The sequence below is a fragment of the Pseudoliparis swirei genome, chromosome 2 (genome assembly GCF_029220125.1).
Source record: "Pseudoliparis swirei isolate HS2019 ecotype Mariana Trench chromosome 2, NWPU_hadal_v1, whole genome shotgun sequence".
Lineage (NCBI taxonomy): Eukaryota > Metazoa > Chordata > Actinopteri > Perciformes > Liparidae > Pseudoliparis > Pseudoliparis swirei.
The window spans coordinates 10,677,606-10,698,166 of record NC_079389.1 but is presented as its reverse complement, the minus strand read 5'-3'; the positions used below and the strand labels follow the sequence as shown (position 1 = coordinate 10,698,166).

Below are 20,561 nucleotides of genomic sequence, written 5' to 3'. Positions count from 1 at the left end.
TCAGGCTGTACTCAAGGCGAGTTAAGCAGTTTAATTAAGGACACAAATAACACTTTGCATCATGCATGCACTTACTGAAAGCAATGACTTTAATAAAGACATCTGAAATGACAAAAGCTTTATTCATATCAACACTGCATAGAACAATGTGTGCTGTGCACATCAGTGTATTCTGGATAAACCGTAATCAAAATTCTGTAATACTTAAATATAGATTTTATGTATAATCCAAGGAGCATTAAGTACCATAGGTCAGACATAGTCTGTTCTGCAAATCCAGTATTATTTAGATAATCGATTTCCAAATAATTTATAGAATTGTCCTCATTTAACATTCTTGCTCACACACACACACACAACAGTCATGCATTACATGCATGATGATCATCACACTAAATAAAACAGAAGCATTAAAATATGCAGGTCAGCGCCAGGGATATTACTTAATGACATGCCAGAAAATAAACCAAAATACAGCAATTACTAATTTTCAAAATACATAATTTACACTGTTGGAGACTATCAAAAGAGGTAAAACAAGACAGTTCCTGCTTCTGTGTCCTGGGATAAAGGGTTCTGGAGAAGAAGTAGACAGGATAAACTCCTCCTGGAAGAAAAACAAATACACTGGTTCAAGCATGTGTTTTGGAAACATTGTTATGATGTCATATTACAATGTGTGTGTAAGAGTTTTCTTACAGTAGATGATATATTGTCAGAAGAATTAAGGCACTTCTATGGACTGCTCTCTGCTTCTATATGAGCAATCCCAAGAACAGATGTTGGTTCCGCCTCTACCAGCTGCAGAGGGGAGCCTTTGCCACCATCCACCACTGTATTCTCACCATCCTGTGATGTTGAAGAGACACAATGTATGCAATTACTGGAGACTTGTGTCAGACAACATAAAGAAGCACAACATAAAGACAGCACTTCATCGTTATAGTTATTTTAAGAACCTTTAAAAGAACTATATGGGGTCCTGCAAAAGTAACTACAGTATTTCTACAAGCCTAAATGTCTTGTCAGAGAAGAAATATGATTGTCCTTTCACAATACAATACAAAAAGCACCAATGCCCATGAAGCCCTCTGTGTAGAAGTAGAAGTACGTCTTTACCTCTCTACCTCTAATAATGTATAATCCCAACGATCTTTACTGCATACCATATGCCACGTATATAAGTGTGATAGGCACTGTCAAACGTTTGTCATAACTTAATAATACCGTAAGATGATATTCTATATTTCACTGGATAGTAATGTTGTCTACAGTCACAAGTTCTTCTTGCTAAAGCTCAGATAATGAGGGGTTACAGGGTACACAGCTCAATTGCTCAATCTATTCTGCTTGGAAGAACTTGGGTTAAAATACAAAATAGCATGCGCAATACTAAGTTGTTAAAGAGCTTACGGCAAGTAGTTTATATTAAACCCTGCATGGGCGTATTCAAGTCAGTAGGTTAGAGGAACTATTAAAAGGTATTCTTCTACTTATAAGAATGTATAGTGTTCATGAGAGTCAATAACTCACGACAAGTCATAGTGTAAATGGCTGATACAGCAACAAAATGAAGCACCACAGTTGCATAAGTGGTTCTAATTTTTATTTTACTCCGGGTACTCCGGTTTCCCCCACCATCATAAAAGACATGCACCGCAACCTCACCCCGGTTCGTATGGATGTGAATAAATGTTGGTGGTGGTCGGAGGGGCCGTAGGCGCTGATTGGCTGCCTCGCTTCCGTCAGTCTACCCCAGGGCAGCTGTGGCTACTGATGTAGCTTACCACCACCGGTATGACTGTGTGTGTGTGTGTATGACTACTGGACTCTGGACTCTGTAAGCGACTTTGGGTATTTAGAGAAGCGCTATATAAAATTGAAGGTTATGTTATATTATTATTATTTCAAACCAACTAAAGCAGCAGTGGGATAAGTCACACCCTTGTGCCCTTCTCGATCCATTAAAGGAAACCCCCTCCAAAAAAATTACGAGCACTCATTTGCGTCTCTCGTCTTTGTTTAGATATTTAAATTTAAGTATGCTATGCCATCCCAACTCACCTTGAGCTCAGATAATTCCTCCCACTCTATGACTGATGAGCGACCTGTGCTTGGGGAGAAGGGTGGTGACACAGGCACGGGAGGCGACGCTGGCCCATGGGGAAAGGACCGACTCCTTCTCACAGCAGAAGACACTGCCTGGGCGAAGCGGGACGGGGTTGAAGGAGAATAAGGCCGAGGGGCTGTAAAGCTCCTTAACTTTTCCAAGCTTAAACCCATGCTTCGCTCTTTAGATGGCAAACTACTTTGCCTGGTCATTCGCATGATTGCTACATTCTTGTCATCCCCCTTAGGGCTCAGCTCAACATTAGCAGCCCCTGTTGTCTCCTCTTGAGACTGCACAGGAGGTGGAAGAGAAGAGGGTGGTAACGTTGCTCTCTCTGCACCTGCTTGAGCCTCCCTCTGGCCAGACCCGGGACTTGCGCTCAGATTCTTTTCTGCTGCTGAGGTTACATAATACCCAGGTGTTTTTTTTTGCTGTGCCAAGCGGAAAGAACCAGGCTTAGGTTTAGTTGCGGGTGGAATTTTCATCTCCTTGACTTCTGCTGGTGAACCTGCTAGAGATGCCCAATTAGCAGAGGAGGAGATCTTGTCATCTGTTTCAGGTAATCTTGTTGAAGACGGGGAATGAATGGATTCAGGTACGCTTCCATTAACAGTGACTTGGGTAGTAGTAGTGCTGGACAGTACGTTTTCCCTGGGTATAGTAGAGTGCAGCTCACTTTTTTCTTTCGAGACGTCCGTCTGTCCCCCTGGTGCTGTGCTCTCCTCCAGCTGAAGAGACCCAATATCAAGTCCCCCTTCTGGAGCTTCAGGAGGCATCTCCAATGTCAGTGCAACTTCAAAATATCTCAGCTTCTCCAGAGATTTATGAGGCACGATAGTATACGTTGTCATCCCCACCTTGGGGATGTAGTCCCTTGTCAGCTCGTTGGAAGGCTTGGGCTTTGGCTCAGAGTTTGTGGCATAAATAGATGGGGCCTTTGTTGTGGCAGGGGCACTTGGTGTTGAGTCTTGGCATGATAAGGTCTCCGAGGTGAGGGATAAGGCATGTTTGAGATCAGGCGAGTCCACTTCCTCTGTTACAGTGGCCATATCTTTCTTTGCCGCTGATTCAAAGGCAGGCACATTAGCTGAGCAAGGGACTTTGTCCATGTGTTGTTGTGGAGGCACAGGTGGTGGTGGTGGGAAATCGGTTTGCATTTGAGCATCTTCTTCGGTGGGGCATGATGTGCTGGTGGCCACCAGGCTCTCCAAACGGTCTGTCGGCTCCAGGAGGGTTACAGTGTTTGCCTGAAGAGAGGTCTGCGCCTCCACCTCCTGCATCACGGGCGGAGGAGGGAGGCTGCTGGGTACAGTGCTGCAATCACCCTGGACACTTTGAGGCGTAGACTCTTCACAGATGGGGTGTTGGTTTACATTTTCAACTGGACATGATCCACTAGCTGTACAAAAAATAAATACATTAGAAGGTGCAAGAGATCTGCAGGACAATGCCACTATAATCGTGAAAACCCACTAGTAACTGCCAGTTCAGGTGAGTCCGCGCCACCAGTTGTTTTCACGTCACTCAGAGCTACAGACACATTCACTGTGCTCTGCAGGTGACTGTAAAAGTTAAGCAAAGAGAAGGTATTAAAGGCATTGCTAATACTGAAGTTAAAACATGGCTGAGGGTGGAGAAGTAATACTGGAGTTCGTACTTGCCATCTGAGGACAGATCACGAGACTGATCTTCCCCATTTCTCTCCATGGACACTGAGGCCAGTAAATCAGTATCTGGGGACGGGGAATGCAGTGAAACATCAGCAGACATGTTGAGGCTGCAGTCTTCTCCCTGGGTATCACTAGCAGTTGCAGACATAACAGAAGCATTGGTCTCCTCTTGTTCCATTATCTCCTCCAGTGTGTTAGCAGCTGCACCCCCTGGAAAAACCATCATCATAAAGAAGACACATGGTGCATCCAACATTACATGTAATTCATATTTTCAAGGACATGTGCTGGCTGTAATGTTCAAAACATTGTTTTTAAATGGGATGACAATCTGTCACAAAATTGAAGAAAGAAATTCAAAAGTTGAGTTATTGTGTTTTTTCCACATATGCATGAGAAAAACAAGTATCCTACTGTATTTATGTCAGTGCTCATACACAGAAATTCACCTTTTCCAATAAAATTATGTTTCTCTGACAAAATCATCTTTGACATCTCAGTCTCTTGTGTCTAGTTCTTAATTTAGCACTCAAAGGAAGCACATAACAGACGAGCAGAGAGCAAAAGGAATTTCAAGGCTACTTAAACAAAACTGTAGCTTCCCACTGCCTCTGATCTCTAGAACTACTGAGCAGCACCGGGCTGTTGAGGAAACCGCAGAGGAAATGATCTTTCTCTGGGAACTTCAGTGTTTGAAAAGCAGGAGGACGGAAATGGTGTTGTATACATGTAGACAGCAGTAGTAAAAAGGCTGTGAAGATTGCACTTTCTTTTAATGAGGTCTGGGAGATAGAGAAGGCCACTAGCCAAGGGACTATGGGAAGTAGAGTTGTGGCACAGTAGTTTTAAGTAAAAATGTATGAAGAAAACAAAATAAATAAATAGAATTATGAATTGACAGTAACTTAAGGGAAAGAAAGAAAGACAATTGTTTATCTATGAGTGGAATATACACAACACTAGTTTTAAGTCTAATCAGAATACACTTGATGTTTTGTTAAAACTAGTGAAGAAACTCCACAGAATGATTACTTGGAAAACCTGAACCTTGTTGATGATAGTTTTCTGAATCTTTCTACTGTAGATTGTCCACAGTAAGTAAATGGATATTGTTTGTGCAATGTAATATCGACCCTATGGGCGCCATACCTTCCACTCAGCTCGGATGCATCAGTGTGGCGGCAGATATGTTAAAACCTCAGCAAATGAAATCACAACATATAATGCATGACTAACTGCCACCAACGGAATGTGAGGAAATAGGATGTAAAGACTTGATATTTCTCCCATCTATTGGGATTTTCTCTGTTTTTGCTTTAAATGGCTTTGTATACAGGAAAGGTGGAGCTTCCCTCAAAAGACAATTCAGTGCGGCTCAGATGTGTTTACACAAAGACAGGAAAGTATGTCAAAGCAAGTTAATTATACTCATCCAAGGAAAAACACGAGAAAATCCAGAATGCACAATGATCTGGAATGCAGCAAAATGATTGTATGTTTTCTCATCATACATTTGTTTGTGGCTTTGATTTTAGATTTTTTTAATGTCACAGGTATTTGAATAGGCACCTCAATTTCTAACTCTATAAATTAAACTGTGCATAACATGAGCGATACAAAGAGGTAATTAGAGACCAGAAAAAAGGCAGAGAAGCTCAAGAACTAAAACACTAAATTAATAAAAAAGGGCATTGCTTTAACCACCATTTAGTTTCCATGATGCATTTATCCTAACAGGGCTTTCGTTTTTCAAATGAGCCACTGTTTAATAATGACCACTAGGAGGCACACCAGTCATAGAAATGGTAGTCTCGGACTGCAACATTTTATGTTTTTGCCTTTGAGGCCAAAGTACACAAGACTAATCAGCACAGTACAGGCAATAATTCATTTTGAACGCAACAGTTAAACAATCTAAATATCTGATGAAATAAAAAACATAGCTGTCCCATTGAGTAATCATGAAAATTAATAAATGCAAAAAGAGACAAACCTTGCAAACTTTCATCCAGAAGAACTGTTTCTTGGACAACAGCACTAGGGGATGTGGGAGGTGGGGGAGCTTTGCGTTTGGTTCTCTTTAAGGAAGACCCTGCTGAGGACCCATGACTTAAACCAGCCGTCTATGGTACATATCAAGATTTGGTATAAGTTATATAATCAATGTCCCTGAACACAAAAATCACAAGTCATTTTACCAGAACTGCTCACATGTTAATATTCACCCACCTGGTCACTGTCCAGTTGGGCAGTAGGTTCGGAGTGTAGTCTCCGACGAGTGCTGAAGTCTGAGGGGCAGCTTTGGGACACCACAATTGGGGGTAGGGGTGCACGTCTCTTCTTTGGCACATCGGTGGGTAGCGTTGGGCTTCTGAGCGGAGATGAATTTGAAGTAGGTAAGGCCATGCTCAGAGGTCGAGGCTTGCTCACTAGCACAGGAGACGCCGGGGCACTGGCCGTCGTTGCCTTTAAAGCACAAACATCCAATCAGAACATGATAGGAGGCCTGTTCCCAAACAACATAGTGCAGGTCAACCAATGGCAAACCAAAGTCAACAAACCTCCCTCTGAACATTTAAAGTTACTTTCTGATACAGCTGTATATTTGCATTATCAGGATATAAAGAAGAATACTGCATTACCTGGTCAGATTTTTTCTTGCTTTTTCTAAACTTGCTGAAAAGCCCTTTGTTTTCTTTCTCTTTCTGATTTTTATCCTTGCCTGGCATTACTGCTCCTGCAAAAAACAGCATTGTAAGATAACATTGGTCATAAATACGACAGCTCTGTTGATATCAACCATACGAATTACAAAGTGAAGTACCTGCATGTGTCGGTGAGGCTGGAGACACGGGTGAAGCAGGTTGTCCTGCAAAGCCAACAAGCATGAGACAAAGCACAATAACAAGTGAGCTGATGATGCACAGTATAAAACCACTGAGTGGTTGGTGTGCTAAAATCTCATGCCATATGCAGCAAGATTTGATTCTTTGAAAAATGTGAGTATTTACCATTAGTGTCTCTTGCATAAACTTCCCTTATGGCATAATCATTCAGAGAGCTGGACAAGTCCAAAGGGACCAGTGATTGAAAGTCTCTCCACAGAACGGTAGTTTCCATGTCAAATTCACATTTCTCACAGATGGCTGGTAAGTGTTCAGCCAGGGGAATGCGAGGACTAACTCGTAGAATAGTTTTCTGGGTCTTTCTGTAGTTTATCACCATCCGAACAGTTGCCTAGGGAATAAAAAAATGTGCCACTTCAAATCATATCTGTTAACTCACCATGAGCAGGAAACATTGGTGTTTACTGCATGTGACAACATGGTGTCATGTCTGTAATGTACCTCGGGCATCTGAGGACCAGTCTTCTTATTTTTATCCTCCCCTTTAGGTTTAAGGATGATCTTCTCTGCATCCAAAGTCCCTATGAGAGCATTGGGCTTGAGTTTGGTGTTGTTCTTGTTGGTGGTCACCAGTTCTAGAGTGTGGCTAGATGGGTTGAGGTGATACTTTGCACAAAGAGTCACTAATAGATCCATCAGGGGTTTGCTGAAAGACATGGAGGACACGATACATTTTATAAAGCTGTGAAGAATGTGTTGGAACCAAACAAAGCATATGTACAGTAACTTAGTCGCCTGAAGCTTTCCTGACACTAGTAATACAATTTAAACATAATGCCTTAAACCTAATCCTCAAAATAAAGTGTTAACTCTCCTGTGTAGGCACTTAGAAAGGGTTTAGAGGAAGTAAATAAGGGAAAGAATTCAGCATGTAATCCTTTCACATTGGATTGGTCTTTTTAAGAGGCCAAGGTGCAAAAGACACCAAGAAAAGAACATTGTGAGAAAGATAATGATATCTTAAGTAAACTGTTGATAGAGTGAGCGGACTCATAGGACACACAGACCTTTTGCTAAAACCGTTGACGTACTAGTACGTTGGGACGTTGACCTAACTTAAAATTTGAGTAAGATTTGTGTGTTTTTATCACCACGGCATGCAATCAAGAGTTAATATTCAGAATTTGAAATGAAACATTTATTTAATCCTGTCCAACATCATTTGGTGAGAAGACAGAAATGCAATAAATGTTATTCCCAGCACAAATATGAACTAAAACCACACTCAACTACTCTGACTCATTCTGACTGGAACTGCACTTAATGTGATGACTTAATCAGATATCGTGATGTTGAGTTTAAATACAATATTGAAATTGTTCAGGATAAAAAATATGTGAATGCAAAATGGTTTTCTTCCTTAAATTACATAACGATGCTCCAACTGTACCTTCCATGGACTGTGGTCATTTCTTCGACCCCGCCAGGCAGAACCACAACCAGAGAGAGGTCTGTATCGATAAGGTTCTCCTTCTGGTCCATGGTTAAATGAAGGGTTCCTGGGTACCACTGGGAAAGACCTGGGGAATCCAGATGTTTTAGTCCTGGTGGGGATGGTGCTTTGCTTTTGGTCGACACCCTGTTGTTGGACAAGAGAGTGCAAATTATTCTCAGAGTTGCGTCAGTATTTGTAAAAAAAATAATATTGCTGTGTCACCAATAAAAACGTTTGCAATGACTGGGATTGGTTTTCAACTCAAGCGCATGTGTGTTCATTTAAAAATGTAAAATAGTCATTGGATTTGTCTCCCCTATCTCAGACAATACTATGATTTAAAATCAAAGTGCAGCAGACAGCATGAAAGGAATCCTTTCTTCCTTAGGTTGTAGAAAGCAGTGAAGCCATTACATGTCGGAGTTCAAGTCCAGTTTGCAAACAAGTCACAAGACAACCAAGTGGACAGATTTACTCACTTTAATTGGGCTTCGAAAAATGGCTGTGAATGGACAGAGATGTGAGAGATATTACGATGCAAGATAGAGTTTCTTAAACTATAGACTATAGTTTTTCTTTCCTATGTTGTCGTCAAACTAATTTATAGTGCAGTGTCTGTTATTCATGAACATCACTTGGTGACCTAGGATTCTTTTTTCAGTGCGACTAACTATACAATATTTGAAGGGCGTTTGAGTGTTTGTCTTGGCTCACGATTTCTGGAAACTGTGTCAATACAGTGTGGGAGAGAGCGGTCATGTGACAGTTACAGACCAGGTAGCCACACCAAAATGGAAAAAAGGAGAAAGAAAATCACAGCCCAGGATATTTTAAACAACACCGATTTCATTCATGCCAGGATTTTTGTAAACTGGCCATCAGTTGGACAATGATACATAGTAAATCTGTGCAGCATCAGATAATTACACCGTTCCTGTAATAATCCTGAAAAACATTTGATTTGAATCGGGTCGTCTATATAAGATTTTAAGGCGAGCTGGGACACATTTTGTTTTGTGCGGCTGTTCGCTTGAAATCAAAAGCTACGGATGGTATGATAACTATTGTATTGTACTTCAATGTTATCAAGTTGTTCAGTGGGCCGAGGAATCAACAACCTGAGAGACATTCAAATGTCACATCATTCAGTCTGAGAGATAAAACAGGCATTTGCAGACCCACTGCCTTGAATTAAAGCCTGTAAAGTCTCTGGTTGGGGCAAAAACAGAGGAATCTGAGCAATGCAAGGTCACAGGTTGCACTGAGGCACGTCTAGCGGAGGATTATTAGTCTTGCTATGTGGGCGTCTGTCCTTAACCCTCCTGTTACCTTCACATTTACTAACATATTTTACCCTCGGGGTCAATTTGACCCCAGCAATTAAAACCTCCAGAAAATTATTAGAATTAATATTGTTTCCCAAGTTTAAGTGTGAGGTACTTTGTTTGTTTGTTGACTACCTAAATAGCCCTTTAAATATATTAAAAAGTTGATATTTCTTATATGTTTGACACAGTGAAAAACAGCCCCAAAGAACACCGACATTAAACATTGAATGGGGTCAAATTGACCCTAAAGGTAACAGGAGGGTTAAACACAGACTATGACATAAAAGAAAAACGCTCGGAAAAACACACATTATATACAGATATTCTTTTGTATCAGAATTAGCACAGTAGTAAATATGCTGATCATGAAGACAATAAACAATATTTGCTAAACATTATGTTTACATATTATAAAGTATAAAATTGCATCAGCACAACCAACAATTTACATTTAACAATTTATCATGTTCTTTATTGTCTCAATCATGTTTGCTGGAATAGTATTTTTTTATTATTAGGTATTCTGTATAGAAAACAGTCTTACAAGTGAAATCTTTACACAAATGTGTTTTTTTGTTTTTCGTAGAAACTTTTTTCTACAAAACATTAAATAACGTTGGGAAATCTTATGTTCAAATAAATTGTAACTCATTGAGAAAAAAGAAAGTTTGACATTGGCGATTGTGGAGTTTTAAAAACAACATGGTACCTGGATTTGAAATCCCTACCAATGTCTGAGCAATGTTTACTGTTTTATCGGACAATAAGGGTGAGCCAGACAACAGGCAGCACAATGAGCTGAGATACTGCAAGAAGACCTGAGGCAGCAAAAACAACAACAAAAAACAACAAGCAATAAGCAGTGGGACGCGACAGAAACCCACTAGTTTATCTGTTCATCTTTAATAATAATAGTGCCAGTAGCGAGGATGCTAAAGCCACATGATCTAGCACAGACATTAACGAGCAAACACAAATATTATACTGGGAACTGTTTAAGTTTGTTGATTCTGTTTTGGTGTGTGTGACAGAAACCACTTTCTTTAAACATTAAATGAAGAGAAACAAAAGTAATGAACCAAGGAATAGAGTTCAACTGCACACCGCTCTCCTTGGGACCCTTGTATTGGGTTGTGCCACCTAAATCCAATGCGTAGCCTAATCCATTAGTTTATGCGCAAAGCCCTTCCCAACTGCTTAGTAATTATTAGCTAGTTTCAAACTCTTGATTTAAATAATTAGATTGTGTCTGTTAAACATTCCAGAAAAGTGAACTGTGGCATTATGAGCTGTAACATACTGTAACCCCCACATGTAACAGTGCAAGGAGGCCAAACAGTATATCAAACTAGACTGACAATCTTTTGCATGATACTTATGGTTATATTTATATCGACTGCATCTAGCACCTTTCTGCCATACCAGACTATAAACCCTTTACAATGAATCTCTCGTTCACCCATTCATACACCAATGTTGGCGAAGCCACCATGCAAAGTGATTGCCTGCCCATCGAGAAAGAAACTTGGGGTTCAGTGTCTTGCTCACACTTAAGGAGTCCTGTTATAGGTATTGAGATATCCCCCAGAACTACATTGTGTAAAGTTTGCATTATATCAACCCGGTTTCCAGCAGCAGCTGCATTGACGCAAAGACAAGACAAAATAAATCCACTGCCGACAGTAAACAGAGTTAACCAGCTGGAGAAGATAGACAAACTTCTAGGAAGCAAATGTGAGACAATAGTTCCCAGGAGTGGCTGAAATCAAACTAGAGGTAGAAGTTCTTTGCGGATTTTTTCAACATGAGAAATGTTATCTGGATGCTAACAAGTTAGCCATAACAACCTTAAAAGGGCAGGTTCTCTTGATACGTCTATTTTCCGGGCTGTCTGTGTCCATCAGAATGTTTTGGAGATCATCTGTTTCAAATTGGATTAAATCCAATTTGTTTTTCAACGTAACTGATCTGGATGACTGAAATGAAGAGTAAATGCCTCTATTATCATTTACACCAAAGAAACCTAAACTAACCGCCGCTTTAAGCAAGATCATCATCTTTGTTCAATACAATCTGAAAGAGAACAACTACATGCCATGATATTTGCCTGCTAATATTCATTATCCACAGAGGGTAACAAAGTATTGATATTACCACGCAATAAGACCGCTACCTCACACTTGGAATTGAATAATATAACACACTGATTTCTAAGTACACAGATGCTCCCCAGAACAGGACACTGACTCATAACATGTAGTCCCCTGAATGGTCTAAAAACCATTAAATTGTCATTATTTTGCTCATTGTATTCAACACAATCAAACAGTAGTATAGCATTTAACTCTACCACTGTAATTGTAATAATCAGCAGCGGTGATTTTAAATACTGATGTGTTGAAAAGTAAACCTTCTAAACCCAAACTGGTCAGTTTAGAAAAATAGGGAAGGAAGTATTAGACGAAGAGTAATATACCGATTACACATTGTAGGTGTGGCACCACCAAATATGACCATGAATGCTGCAAATTCCCTGCTCTTATGTCAGTACACTATCTAAAACAGTGTGGTCTCCAGTGGGTACAAAGTCCTGATTTCATAATGTCATAGCTATTTATTTGGCAATGTCATTGTAACCCTTTTAGCGCAGTGTCTAGACTGTTTCCTTTTCCACGGCTTTTCCACATGCTAATAAAAAAAGCTTTGCGAGTTGTTTTATCTAATTGATGCAACTGTCATGTGATTTTTTTAATTATAATGGAGGCTAAATTGTAACTCTTTTTATCCATGTCCTACTTGAATTAGCTAGAATGGCCAAATGAATTGCTGTGCCTCAGGAATCAGGGTGAGTCCAGTTTATACAGCTGCGTCATCAGTGACTTAATCAAGACAACTCGAGCAGGTGACAGACAAGGACACACAGGCCGGTTTGTTTGTGCCATCCCGGCCTGTGTTTTTTCAGAAGCCCAGGGTGCTGCTGAATGAGAAGAGACGTGTTGAAGCTTGACTCTGCTGATGCTTCATTCACAGGGCTTCCCCTTGGAGGTCTGACATTCACAAACAAGCCCATTCAATACCGGAGGACATGCTTGAAAGACGTGATCACGGACAGGAAATAACAGGCCTGCTGTCATTGTGCCATTTGTTACGTTTCTTAATTAATGCAAACAAAAAAATATGCACTGTGATATACAAGTACTGCATGCTTTGATGTTATGTTAAAGAGATAACGGCATCTTTCAATCCATTTGTTAATATGTGGAACCTTTAAACAGATGGCTGGTGCTCTCGTTCACATCTGAGAAAAATATGCAGGATAGCTTGACACAGTAGGTGGAGAAATAGTTCAATCAGCTTGATGAAGTTTCAAATAAACTCCGACTGACAAAGGAAAACAAAAGGCCAGTATAATATCCAGATGCTGCTCCTTGTGAAAAATACTTCAAATACTTTTGTGCTTATGTGTGAAAAAGACATGTGTGACAGAGGATGACAGGGGAGAGAGAAAGTTTGACGAATGCTGGGAGTACATATCTATCCTTTGTTAAAAGCAACCAAAAATTAAAAGATAAATCACAATAGGCCTACCAGCAGCAGTCAACGAGCTGAAAGAGGGAACATCCAAATTCCTTACATTCCATTGCATTTTGTTCCAGCTGGCATGACTGTTAGCAGAAACATTTCAGTTTAAATCGATGTCCACCCTATCAATTAAAATCCACTCAGGCACTACATGGGTCAACTGCAGCGAGCAGGTGGGAGCAGTCCAGAGAAGAAGCCAGATCAAAGCTTTGGTAGAAATGTGACTTTCATGAGGTTCTGAGGAGGTGGTCGAATTAGCAGAAATGCCTAACGTGGTATGTTAGCAGCTGTTGGGTAGCAGGACGGCACCCACTGGAATGGTGGGTGCATGTACAAAGAAACAAACAAGAGACCCTTCTGCTCAGTCACACTTTCTGACAACACTGAATTATTTTGAGCAAAAAAGAGCAACAATTCAATGCTCTGATGACGTATCACTCCCAGAACTCTACCAGCAGCAGCGTACGAGCTAGCTGTACATTCAAATGCACACAGGCTCAAACATGCCCAGCACACCTTCCGCTTCAAGGCAAAACAAATAGACTGTGACTGGTCTGAATAAAAACGTTTGGTACATAAAAAATACTTCAGGGTCCTCACTGACACTTTTAAAGTGAGTCAGTGAGAGACTTTGAGATTATTAGTAGGAGAAAGAACCGGAAATGTAAAGAGCAGGTGTCACAGACCTGCTTTTCCCCTCTGTTTGCCAACACGTCCTTTCATACTCTTACCTCTTTGTCTACGGTTGTCACAGCTCAAATAATTTCCATTCTGCTGTGTAACTCCCATGAGTAGTAAGGCAGACTAAACTATCAGCACAGCTTCAAAAGGCCCACCTTTATGCCACGCCCAGGCCGTGACACCAGAACTCTGTCCCCTCTACCTAAATCCTGTCTAACCCCTCGCTGCGTCTCTGAAAGCTCAAGCTCACAGTGTGTGAGTGGCACTCCCCCTGTGGTCATGAGCAGAAAGGTAAGCAGCTTTGCCTCCCTGTGCAGACATGAACCTGTGGGCGGGGCCAGTGCAAGAGCGCACTGAAACACCCTGCAGCACGCACTCAACATTGGTAGCTCAGGAATTTAGACAAGAGTTCCTGTGCTGCATTGATTATCGTGTTTTGTTTTAATCATGCATGATACTTGTGATTATGCTGGTGATGACGTACATGATCATCAGAGTGAAACAACAAGAGGAGTCTGACAGACTAAAGGACTTTTCCCCATCCTGTAATCAATCCAGTACTTCACCTGCGTATGTTTTTTATGACGATAAACACTGGCAACTTTTCACAACCACACCTTACTTCTACAGAGATGACTAATCCGAGAATTCTGCATGAAGGCTTGTCAGTTGAGCGCAATTATAATGATAGTTTTTTTTTAAATATACTCTACGTCCGTAAGCAGTCCCTCACATTTGCATTGTGATGATTTAACTATTTCTTCTCTGACAATTAAAACTCCTCTTTGTAAAATTCTTGAGTAATTTCTCATAGGTTCAGTAAACGCAGTCAGTAAACGCTGTCAAAAGAGGCTGTCAGCACCTTGCACTTAACAACTCCAGGTGAAAAAACGCCGGCCTTTGGAAGTTTTTGCTGATATTGTCATTATTAAGTTAAACAACACATCATCCAAAAAGCGTTCAATCTAAAAAAGGAAAGCAAAGCAAGCTGTGCACCGACTGGTACGGAAGCAATAACTTCGACTTTCCATTGTGAAATAAGTGCTGCTTGCCAGTGGCTTATCAGCAGCCCTACACTTTCACTTAAGAATGTGCGGCCCATTCTACAAACACCACCAACAAATACCACCGGACGATAAGGAGGTGGAGTGGTGAATGGAGATGTTAGTGTGTAGGAGCAGGTCGGGGTGGGGGGGTCCCTGAGGAAAGACACAACTCAGGGCCAGAGCTACAGCTGAATCATTTGGTGAGAGGTCACTCACAGTAAACACAAGCTTTTTAAAGAGGGTCTGGAAAGGCCATTACTTCATAAGCAGTGTGGGATGGAAGGAGATTAGGGAGAAAAAGAGCACAGGGACCCTATGAGAACTTCCCACTTCCTTTGTGTATCGTTTATTATTGCAGGGACAACAACAACTTTTTTCCCACAGCACAGGCCTGGTCACAGTCAAACTCTCAGGGCGTCTTTAACATCATTATGTAGAATTCTGACTTTATTAGCTTATAAGTGCAGCGTGTAATACCCATTTGTGGGGATTCAGTCAGTCTATCCCTCCCTGTGGTGCCCCCCTACACTACATGTTGTACAGTGCCTAAAACAACAGAAGATCCAGGGTAAAATAGCAGGTTTTCCAGCTAGTAAGTAGTAAGATTTGAGATTACTGAACTCTCAGTTGCCTAAACAATCCCCTAATTAGCAGACGTCATTCTACTCTGTGAACTGGGATACGCTATGGTACATTACCCTCACTAAATCTCAGAGCATCTCAAATATGTTTACTCTAAACATTGCACTGAACCAAACATATCTCTCTACACAGAAGAAAAAAAACATGCATGAATATTATGAAGAAAAAGAAAATAAGGTAATTATCTTTGCAGCTTCTGGTAACTTCACCAAATGAGGGTTTTTTCAAGTAAGACTATAAATAACTTTATGAGAGAGAAAGCTTTCCCATGTGTCATAATGCTAACAATCACACTGCATCCTTTATGTGAAACAATGCAGTATTGTCTGCAGTGGGGCATCTTTCAAGAGGCACAGCAGCATGCTCCTCGGCTCATGACATGAACTGAAGTGTCTAAAGGGAGAATGCAAACAGTAATTCTGCACTAAAACAGGCCCATCCAGTATCTACTATCATTGCTAATAGTGTGACTCAAATATTCAGTGTTGCACAAACCGCAACTTGGTTCCATCTGAACGTCTTAAAGAGTTACACCCAAACTCAAGGCAAGAACAACACCACCGCTCTGATCTTTCAATGTCATGATATTTCCTGAAAAGAGTAAGTGGCCTAAATTAACTGGAGAAAAGTTGTAAGTAGTTCTGCTCCTCTATACAGCATGAACTAATTTCGGAAGATCAATTTCAAATTCAACAAAAAGCAGCAACATAATGAAATACAGCTGGAAAAGAAACACAGTCACTGTATCTGTTAAACAAAGTAGTTATGCTTGCTTTATTTACTGTATTAGTGTGAATATGTTCCATTCTGATGCAAAAACTATCCGTAGTTGTCGTGTCCTGCCGACAAATGATGCTCGCCGGCCCTAAAACCTGCATCATTTTTGGTGAAAACACTTTTAAAGGGTTCTTACCCTAATCTCGATGTGAACTACAGAGGAATTTTGAATTTGATTATTTAATAAACATGCAAGATTATGACGATAGGATTGCTGAATGCAAGGAAAATTCTTGAATTGATTTGAATTAGCTGGTTTGTTTTAAGTCTGTCGTGTCCTTTTTGTGACATTTGTATCTTTTATGTCGTTTCTAACATCTGTTTTTTAAATGTTTTTGAGTTTTTAAGCACAGGGACATCTTGACTGGCTCCCTCTTTGTAAAATTGATGTTGAATCTCAATGGGATTATCATATATAATAAATAAAAATATCCTCAGTAAAAGTGCTGGCTGCTGTTTGAGTCAACGATATGAACATATGTGAAATGATAGTGCTGTCTAGAGCACCATCTCAAGGTGTGCAATGTTGTATCGTACGTGTCCTTTGTTTCTTTATATTGGTTTAAACTTGGCTATTTGATTTGTCAATGATTTGGTAATTGCTAGACAGCTTGCCAAGGATTTGTTAAACAGACCTGTAGGGAACTCAAACAATGCCATGCATGACTGCCTTGACCTTTTTCTTTACATATCTCATCTAAACAAGACAAACACTGATAGTGGAGGTCAAGAAAATCAAAGCAATTTGTTCCTTTGTCATATTTAATGTTTGAATGTTATTGGAGATAAGTAAAAGCTCCTATTGAGAACACACAAAGGACCAATTCATGGTGGGTCATTCTGAATGTTGCAGAGGCTGAGAGTGGGAGGCATCCAACTGTTATGCCCTGGAAGAGTATCACAGAAACAAAGAGGTCTCCATTTCAGGATCTGTGCAGCAGATCTATTGTTCTAACAGGCTGATGTGCATTAATAATCATATCTACTGTAGAGATTAAAAAACAATAACAACCTACAAACTATGTTTTATAAGGCAGTGAGAAGTATTCACTGGTATTTACAGCCAGTGCGTTGGCTTCAGTGTGGTCACAAAGGCAACCCATTATTCCCTGTCCCCTGGATGTTAGCCATATTGTCTGTTTTAGTCCTGTGAGGCAGAAAGCTTCCATAAAACATCCAAGAATTCAAACACGCACCAGCTCATTGGCAGGACTAGCTTGCTGGGCAATTATGCAGATTTTCCTCTCACTTTATTGCATCTAGTGGGTGGAACTCTTTGAATGACATCCTTTATCTTGCTTTTCAAGCACTGGAGATCTGAGTGGGCTCCTTGAAGGCTGCATGATGGAGACTATATTATATATTTTTCTGTATGAAGAAAGCTGTGTTTCGGCTGTGTTTTCAACTTGCTAGTTGCCTAGTTGTTGTGACAAGTCACAGCTAAACCAAGTGACTGTCACTATGTTTCAATTTGACATGCCCTCTTGCTTCTAGAGTCTACGTTCGCCAGCCATGATTCTCATCTGTAGACTCATGAGAGCAGCTGTGCCCTTGGACTGCCTGCATATTTGGAAACAGCTGTGGGGATTCACAATACCTTAACTAAATCCACATTCTGGCCTGAGGAAAGGCAGCCATGTGAGATCATGGTTTAAGGTTTGTCCAATTAGCCGGGCCAGCTTTAAGCAGCACACTGAGGAATTAATTGATAGGAATTGCAATGAATTGTTGTTGATTATTGTGTTGAAAAAAAGAAAAAGAAAATCTTCTAAAAACTACTTATCCAATGACCACAATGAAACAGAAGCGAATAAATGCGTTGTAGTTCTGTTAGGACTCCCATGTGTTAAATACTGACCTGTGTGTGTTAGTGACGTCTCTGCTTGGAGAACAGCCAGCCCAGTGATTCTAGCAGATGCAGTATTTGGATAACAAATGTAGCATGGCTTAGGGGGTCACATGAAGTCTCCACATATGACTGCATTGTGAAGAGTGAGATGCAGCTAGTTTACTGGCTCAAAATATAAGGAGCCACAAACGAGGCAGGGACATGTTCCCCTCTGTCCCAGCAACTTGTTGAAGACTGCAGCTTACTTTTCCAAATAATAGTCAAACCACGGAGAGATTTAGGTTGTCTGCTGCTCTCCATTGCCAAGGAGTGTGGCTGTGCTCCTAGATTACATAATGCTTATGAAATATGATTATTCATCATACCAAGCGAGTGTTTTTTTAGTATACTACACGTGAGGATATGCATGAAAGCTATCTCAAAATATTTAGCTCAAGAACTCAAAAACTCTCCTCTGGATACCAGAGGAGTGAGTGGTGGCTCTGTAAAAAATCTCTGGAAACTCACTCCCCCCTTTTTTCAATGATTCCATCCACTGAAATTCAAGCAGCTGACATCATTTCTGAGTCCCTGAACCCAAACTGATGCCATCAGGTCATATAATCACATTTGCTCTGACTATTGGACATGACGAATCTGTATTTTATAGAATATCAGTTTCAAGCCCAGTGAACACATGATTTCCACAAGTTAAAAAAAAGATCAACCAACTCATCACAGAATGTGTTGCCAGCAAAATACTTCCCATGACCTCTCCATATGGTCAAGGCAATTTCTCAGTACAACCCTGAGAGCAGGAAATGAGGAGAGTTCAAAGGCCGAAACGTCTGCAAAAACTGTGACGAACTGAGATAGAAGAATGCTTTTTGAAAGTTGCATTATTTTAAATTGTAGGCATTATACTTATACCCTTAACAAATAGGTTAGAACAAAACTGGTTGCCTGCAAACAATTATTGTGTCCAGCACCACAGCATGGAATAATTGTATATGCTGGTGGCATTTTATTGATGCACATTAAAGAAGAAAAAAGGAATTTGTTATTAGTTTTTTTAAACTCAAAATAACATTAGGACCATTGAGGTGTGGCTCGAATACAGATAAATGCTGAATATTTTTGATGAAATGTCCAGTAAAAAAGCGACTGGTGACTTTTCTGTAACTGACAAATACAACACATAGTTATGACAGCTGTTACTCTACATACCTCAGACCAGCGCTCCGTGGATGGCATCCATGATCATCCATGACGAAACTCATTGGTTTCACAAAATCTCTCCGACTGGTCAAACACAGACAAAAAGCACAATTCATTTTAGTAACAGTTTACATAGTAAACGTTATAAATGCTGCTCTATCCTGCTGCTTTCAAGTGATGCAAACTGGCAAGTACTGAAATATGGGCGAATCCCACATGAGGTCATCAGTTTTCAGATGAACCGTTTTTTCCTTATTTTCGACTGGAAAAGCGTGCAAACGAACACACGTATTTACTAATCATGTCTTACCATGAATGTCGTTGGTTTTCGACGCGGCTGTCAACTTCCATAAGTCTTTACATCGAAACATTTAGTTGAAAAGCTTTTGCTTCGATAAATGATCCATTATTCCGCTCTGATGTTTCGTTTTTGCAGCTTTTACGCAAACCACTCAGGTGAGGTTAAATATGCCCCCCGGCTCCTTTTAACCTACTCTGGCATATCTAAAGCGTTTTGCCCCCCGACACTCTGCCAACTTTTCTCTACTCCATCGCAACATTGAGCTGTAAAAGTGGGGCGTACGTCTCTCAGATCCAGCTTACCTTCCCTCCAGGATCCCGATGAAGCGCTCGCCATGACGTTATCCAGCCCGACTGCGCGTCTTGGCACAAACATGCAATGCAACAAACCAACACGACCCTGAAACACCACGCAGGAAAAGACCCTCTTTCGTATAGTTAGAAATACGATGGATCAAAACACATCACCGTTGTTGTTTTGTACTTCCTTTTAATAAACCTTATATTGTATACAGCGACACCGTGTGGCTGAATATGAAATTTCCATTTCCCCTTCAGAATAATTCTGAATCATGAATATCAAAAAAGACAATTAATTTAAAAAGAAAAACAACAAATTATATGAATTCACTATTCATATCTCGGATACGCAGACACCTTAACATTTGCACTCATATGTGTTTTTTGACCGTTTTAGTCCAAACCCATTGGTATTAAAATACTCCTATAATATAATTATAATGAGTGGTGTAGTGGTCGTTAATGAGGTGCATGCACTGCTATGTAGATGGTTAGGCAATGATATAATGTCCTTATATTCAGCCACAAGAACATTAGTTACACTTCAAGATCTGCTTCAGAGTCAAAGTTCCCTTTTCATCTCACAGGTGTGAATAAAGTTGAGATCAGGGCTCTGTGCAGACCAGTCAAGTTGTCCACAACTCAACAACATATTCCTTTAAGGACCTTGCTTTGTGCACAGGGGTATTATTGAATTGATAGAAGTAATAATCTTCCCCGAACTGTTGCTCTAAAGTT

The 20,561-nt window shown here is 40.4% G+C and overlaps 1 protein-coding gene across 4 annotated transcripts; it reads right to left on the bottom strand.

Annotated features, from left to right (window-relative positions):
• Positions 1 to 103: 103 nt before the first annotated feature.
• cobll1b (cordon-bleu WH2 repeat protein-like 1b) lies at positions 104 to 19,969 on the bottom strand. Of its 4 annotated transcripts, none has more exons than XM_056427507.1 (14): positions 19,827 to 19,969; positions 19,233 to 19,307; positions 8,077 to 8,265; positions 7,128 to 7,332; positions 6,792 to 7,017; positions 6,605 to 6,649; positions 6,423 to 6,517; positions 6,010 to 6,246; positions 5,774 to 5,903; positions 3,768 to 3,990; positions 3,584 to 3,672; positions 2,065 to 3,509; positions 700 to 849; positions 104 to 607 (listed from the first exon to the last, which is right to left on the bottom strand). In XM_056427507.1, exons 2-13 carry the CDS (start codon positions 19,283 to 19,285, stop codon positions 736 to 738), a joined length of 3,051 nt encoding a protein of 1,016 aa, XP_056283482.1. In that variant the 5' UTR covers positions 19,286 to 19,307; positions 19,827 to 19,969; the 3' UTR covers positions 104 to 607; positions 700 to 735. The 4 variants fall into 4 exon arrangements, with proteins under 4 accessions (XP_056283482.1, XP_056283463.1, XP_056283473.1 ...); XM_056427488.1 differs by lacking the exon at positions 19,827 to 19,969 and adding an exon at positions 19,534 to 19,736; XM_056427498.1 differs by lacking the exon at positions 19,827 to 19,969 and adding an exon at positions 19,534 to 19,736 and having other exon boundaries at positions 6,423 to 6,511.
• Positions 19,970 to 20,561: the final 592 nt, after the last annotated feature.

Excerpts from the sequence above, each read along its gene's own strand:
- cobll1b (XM_056427488.1), bottom strand. The coding sequence starts at position 19,574 with ATGGAAGTTGACAGCCGCGTCGAAAACCAACGACATTCATG. Across the intron at positions 19,308-19,533 it reads GAAAACCAACGACATTCATG|TCGGAGAGATTTTGTGAAAC; the intron begins GTAAGACATGAT and ends GTGTTTGACCAG. Across the intron at positions 850-2,064 it reads AGGAATTATCTGAGCTCAAG|GATGGTGAGAATACAGTGGT; the intron begins GTGAGTTGGGAT and ends TCAACATCACAG.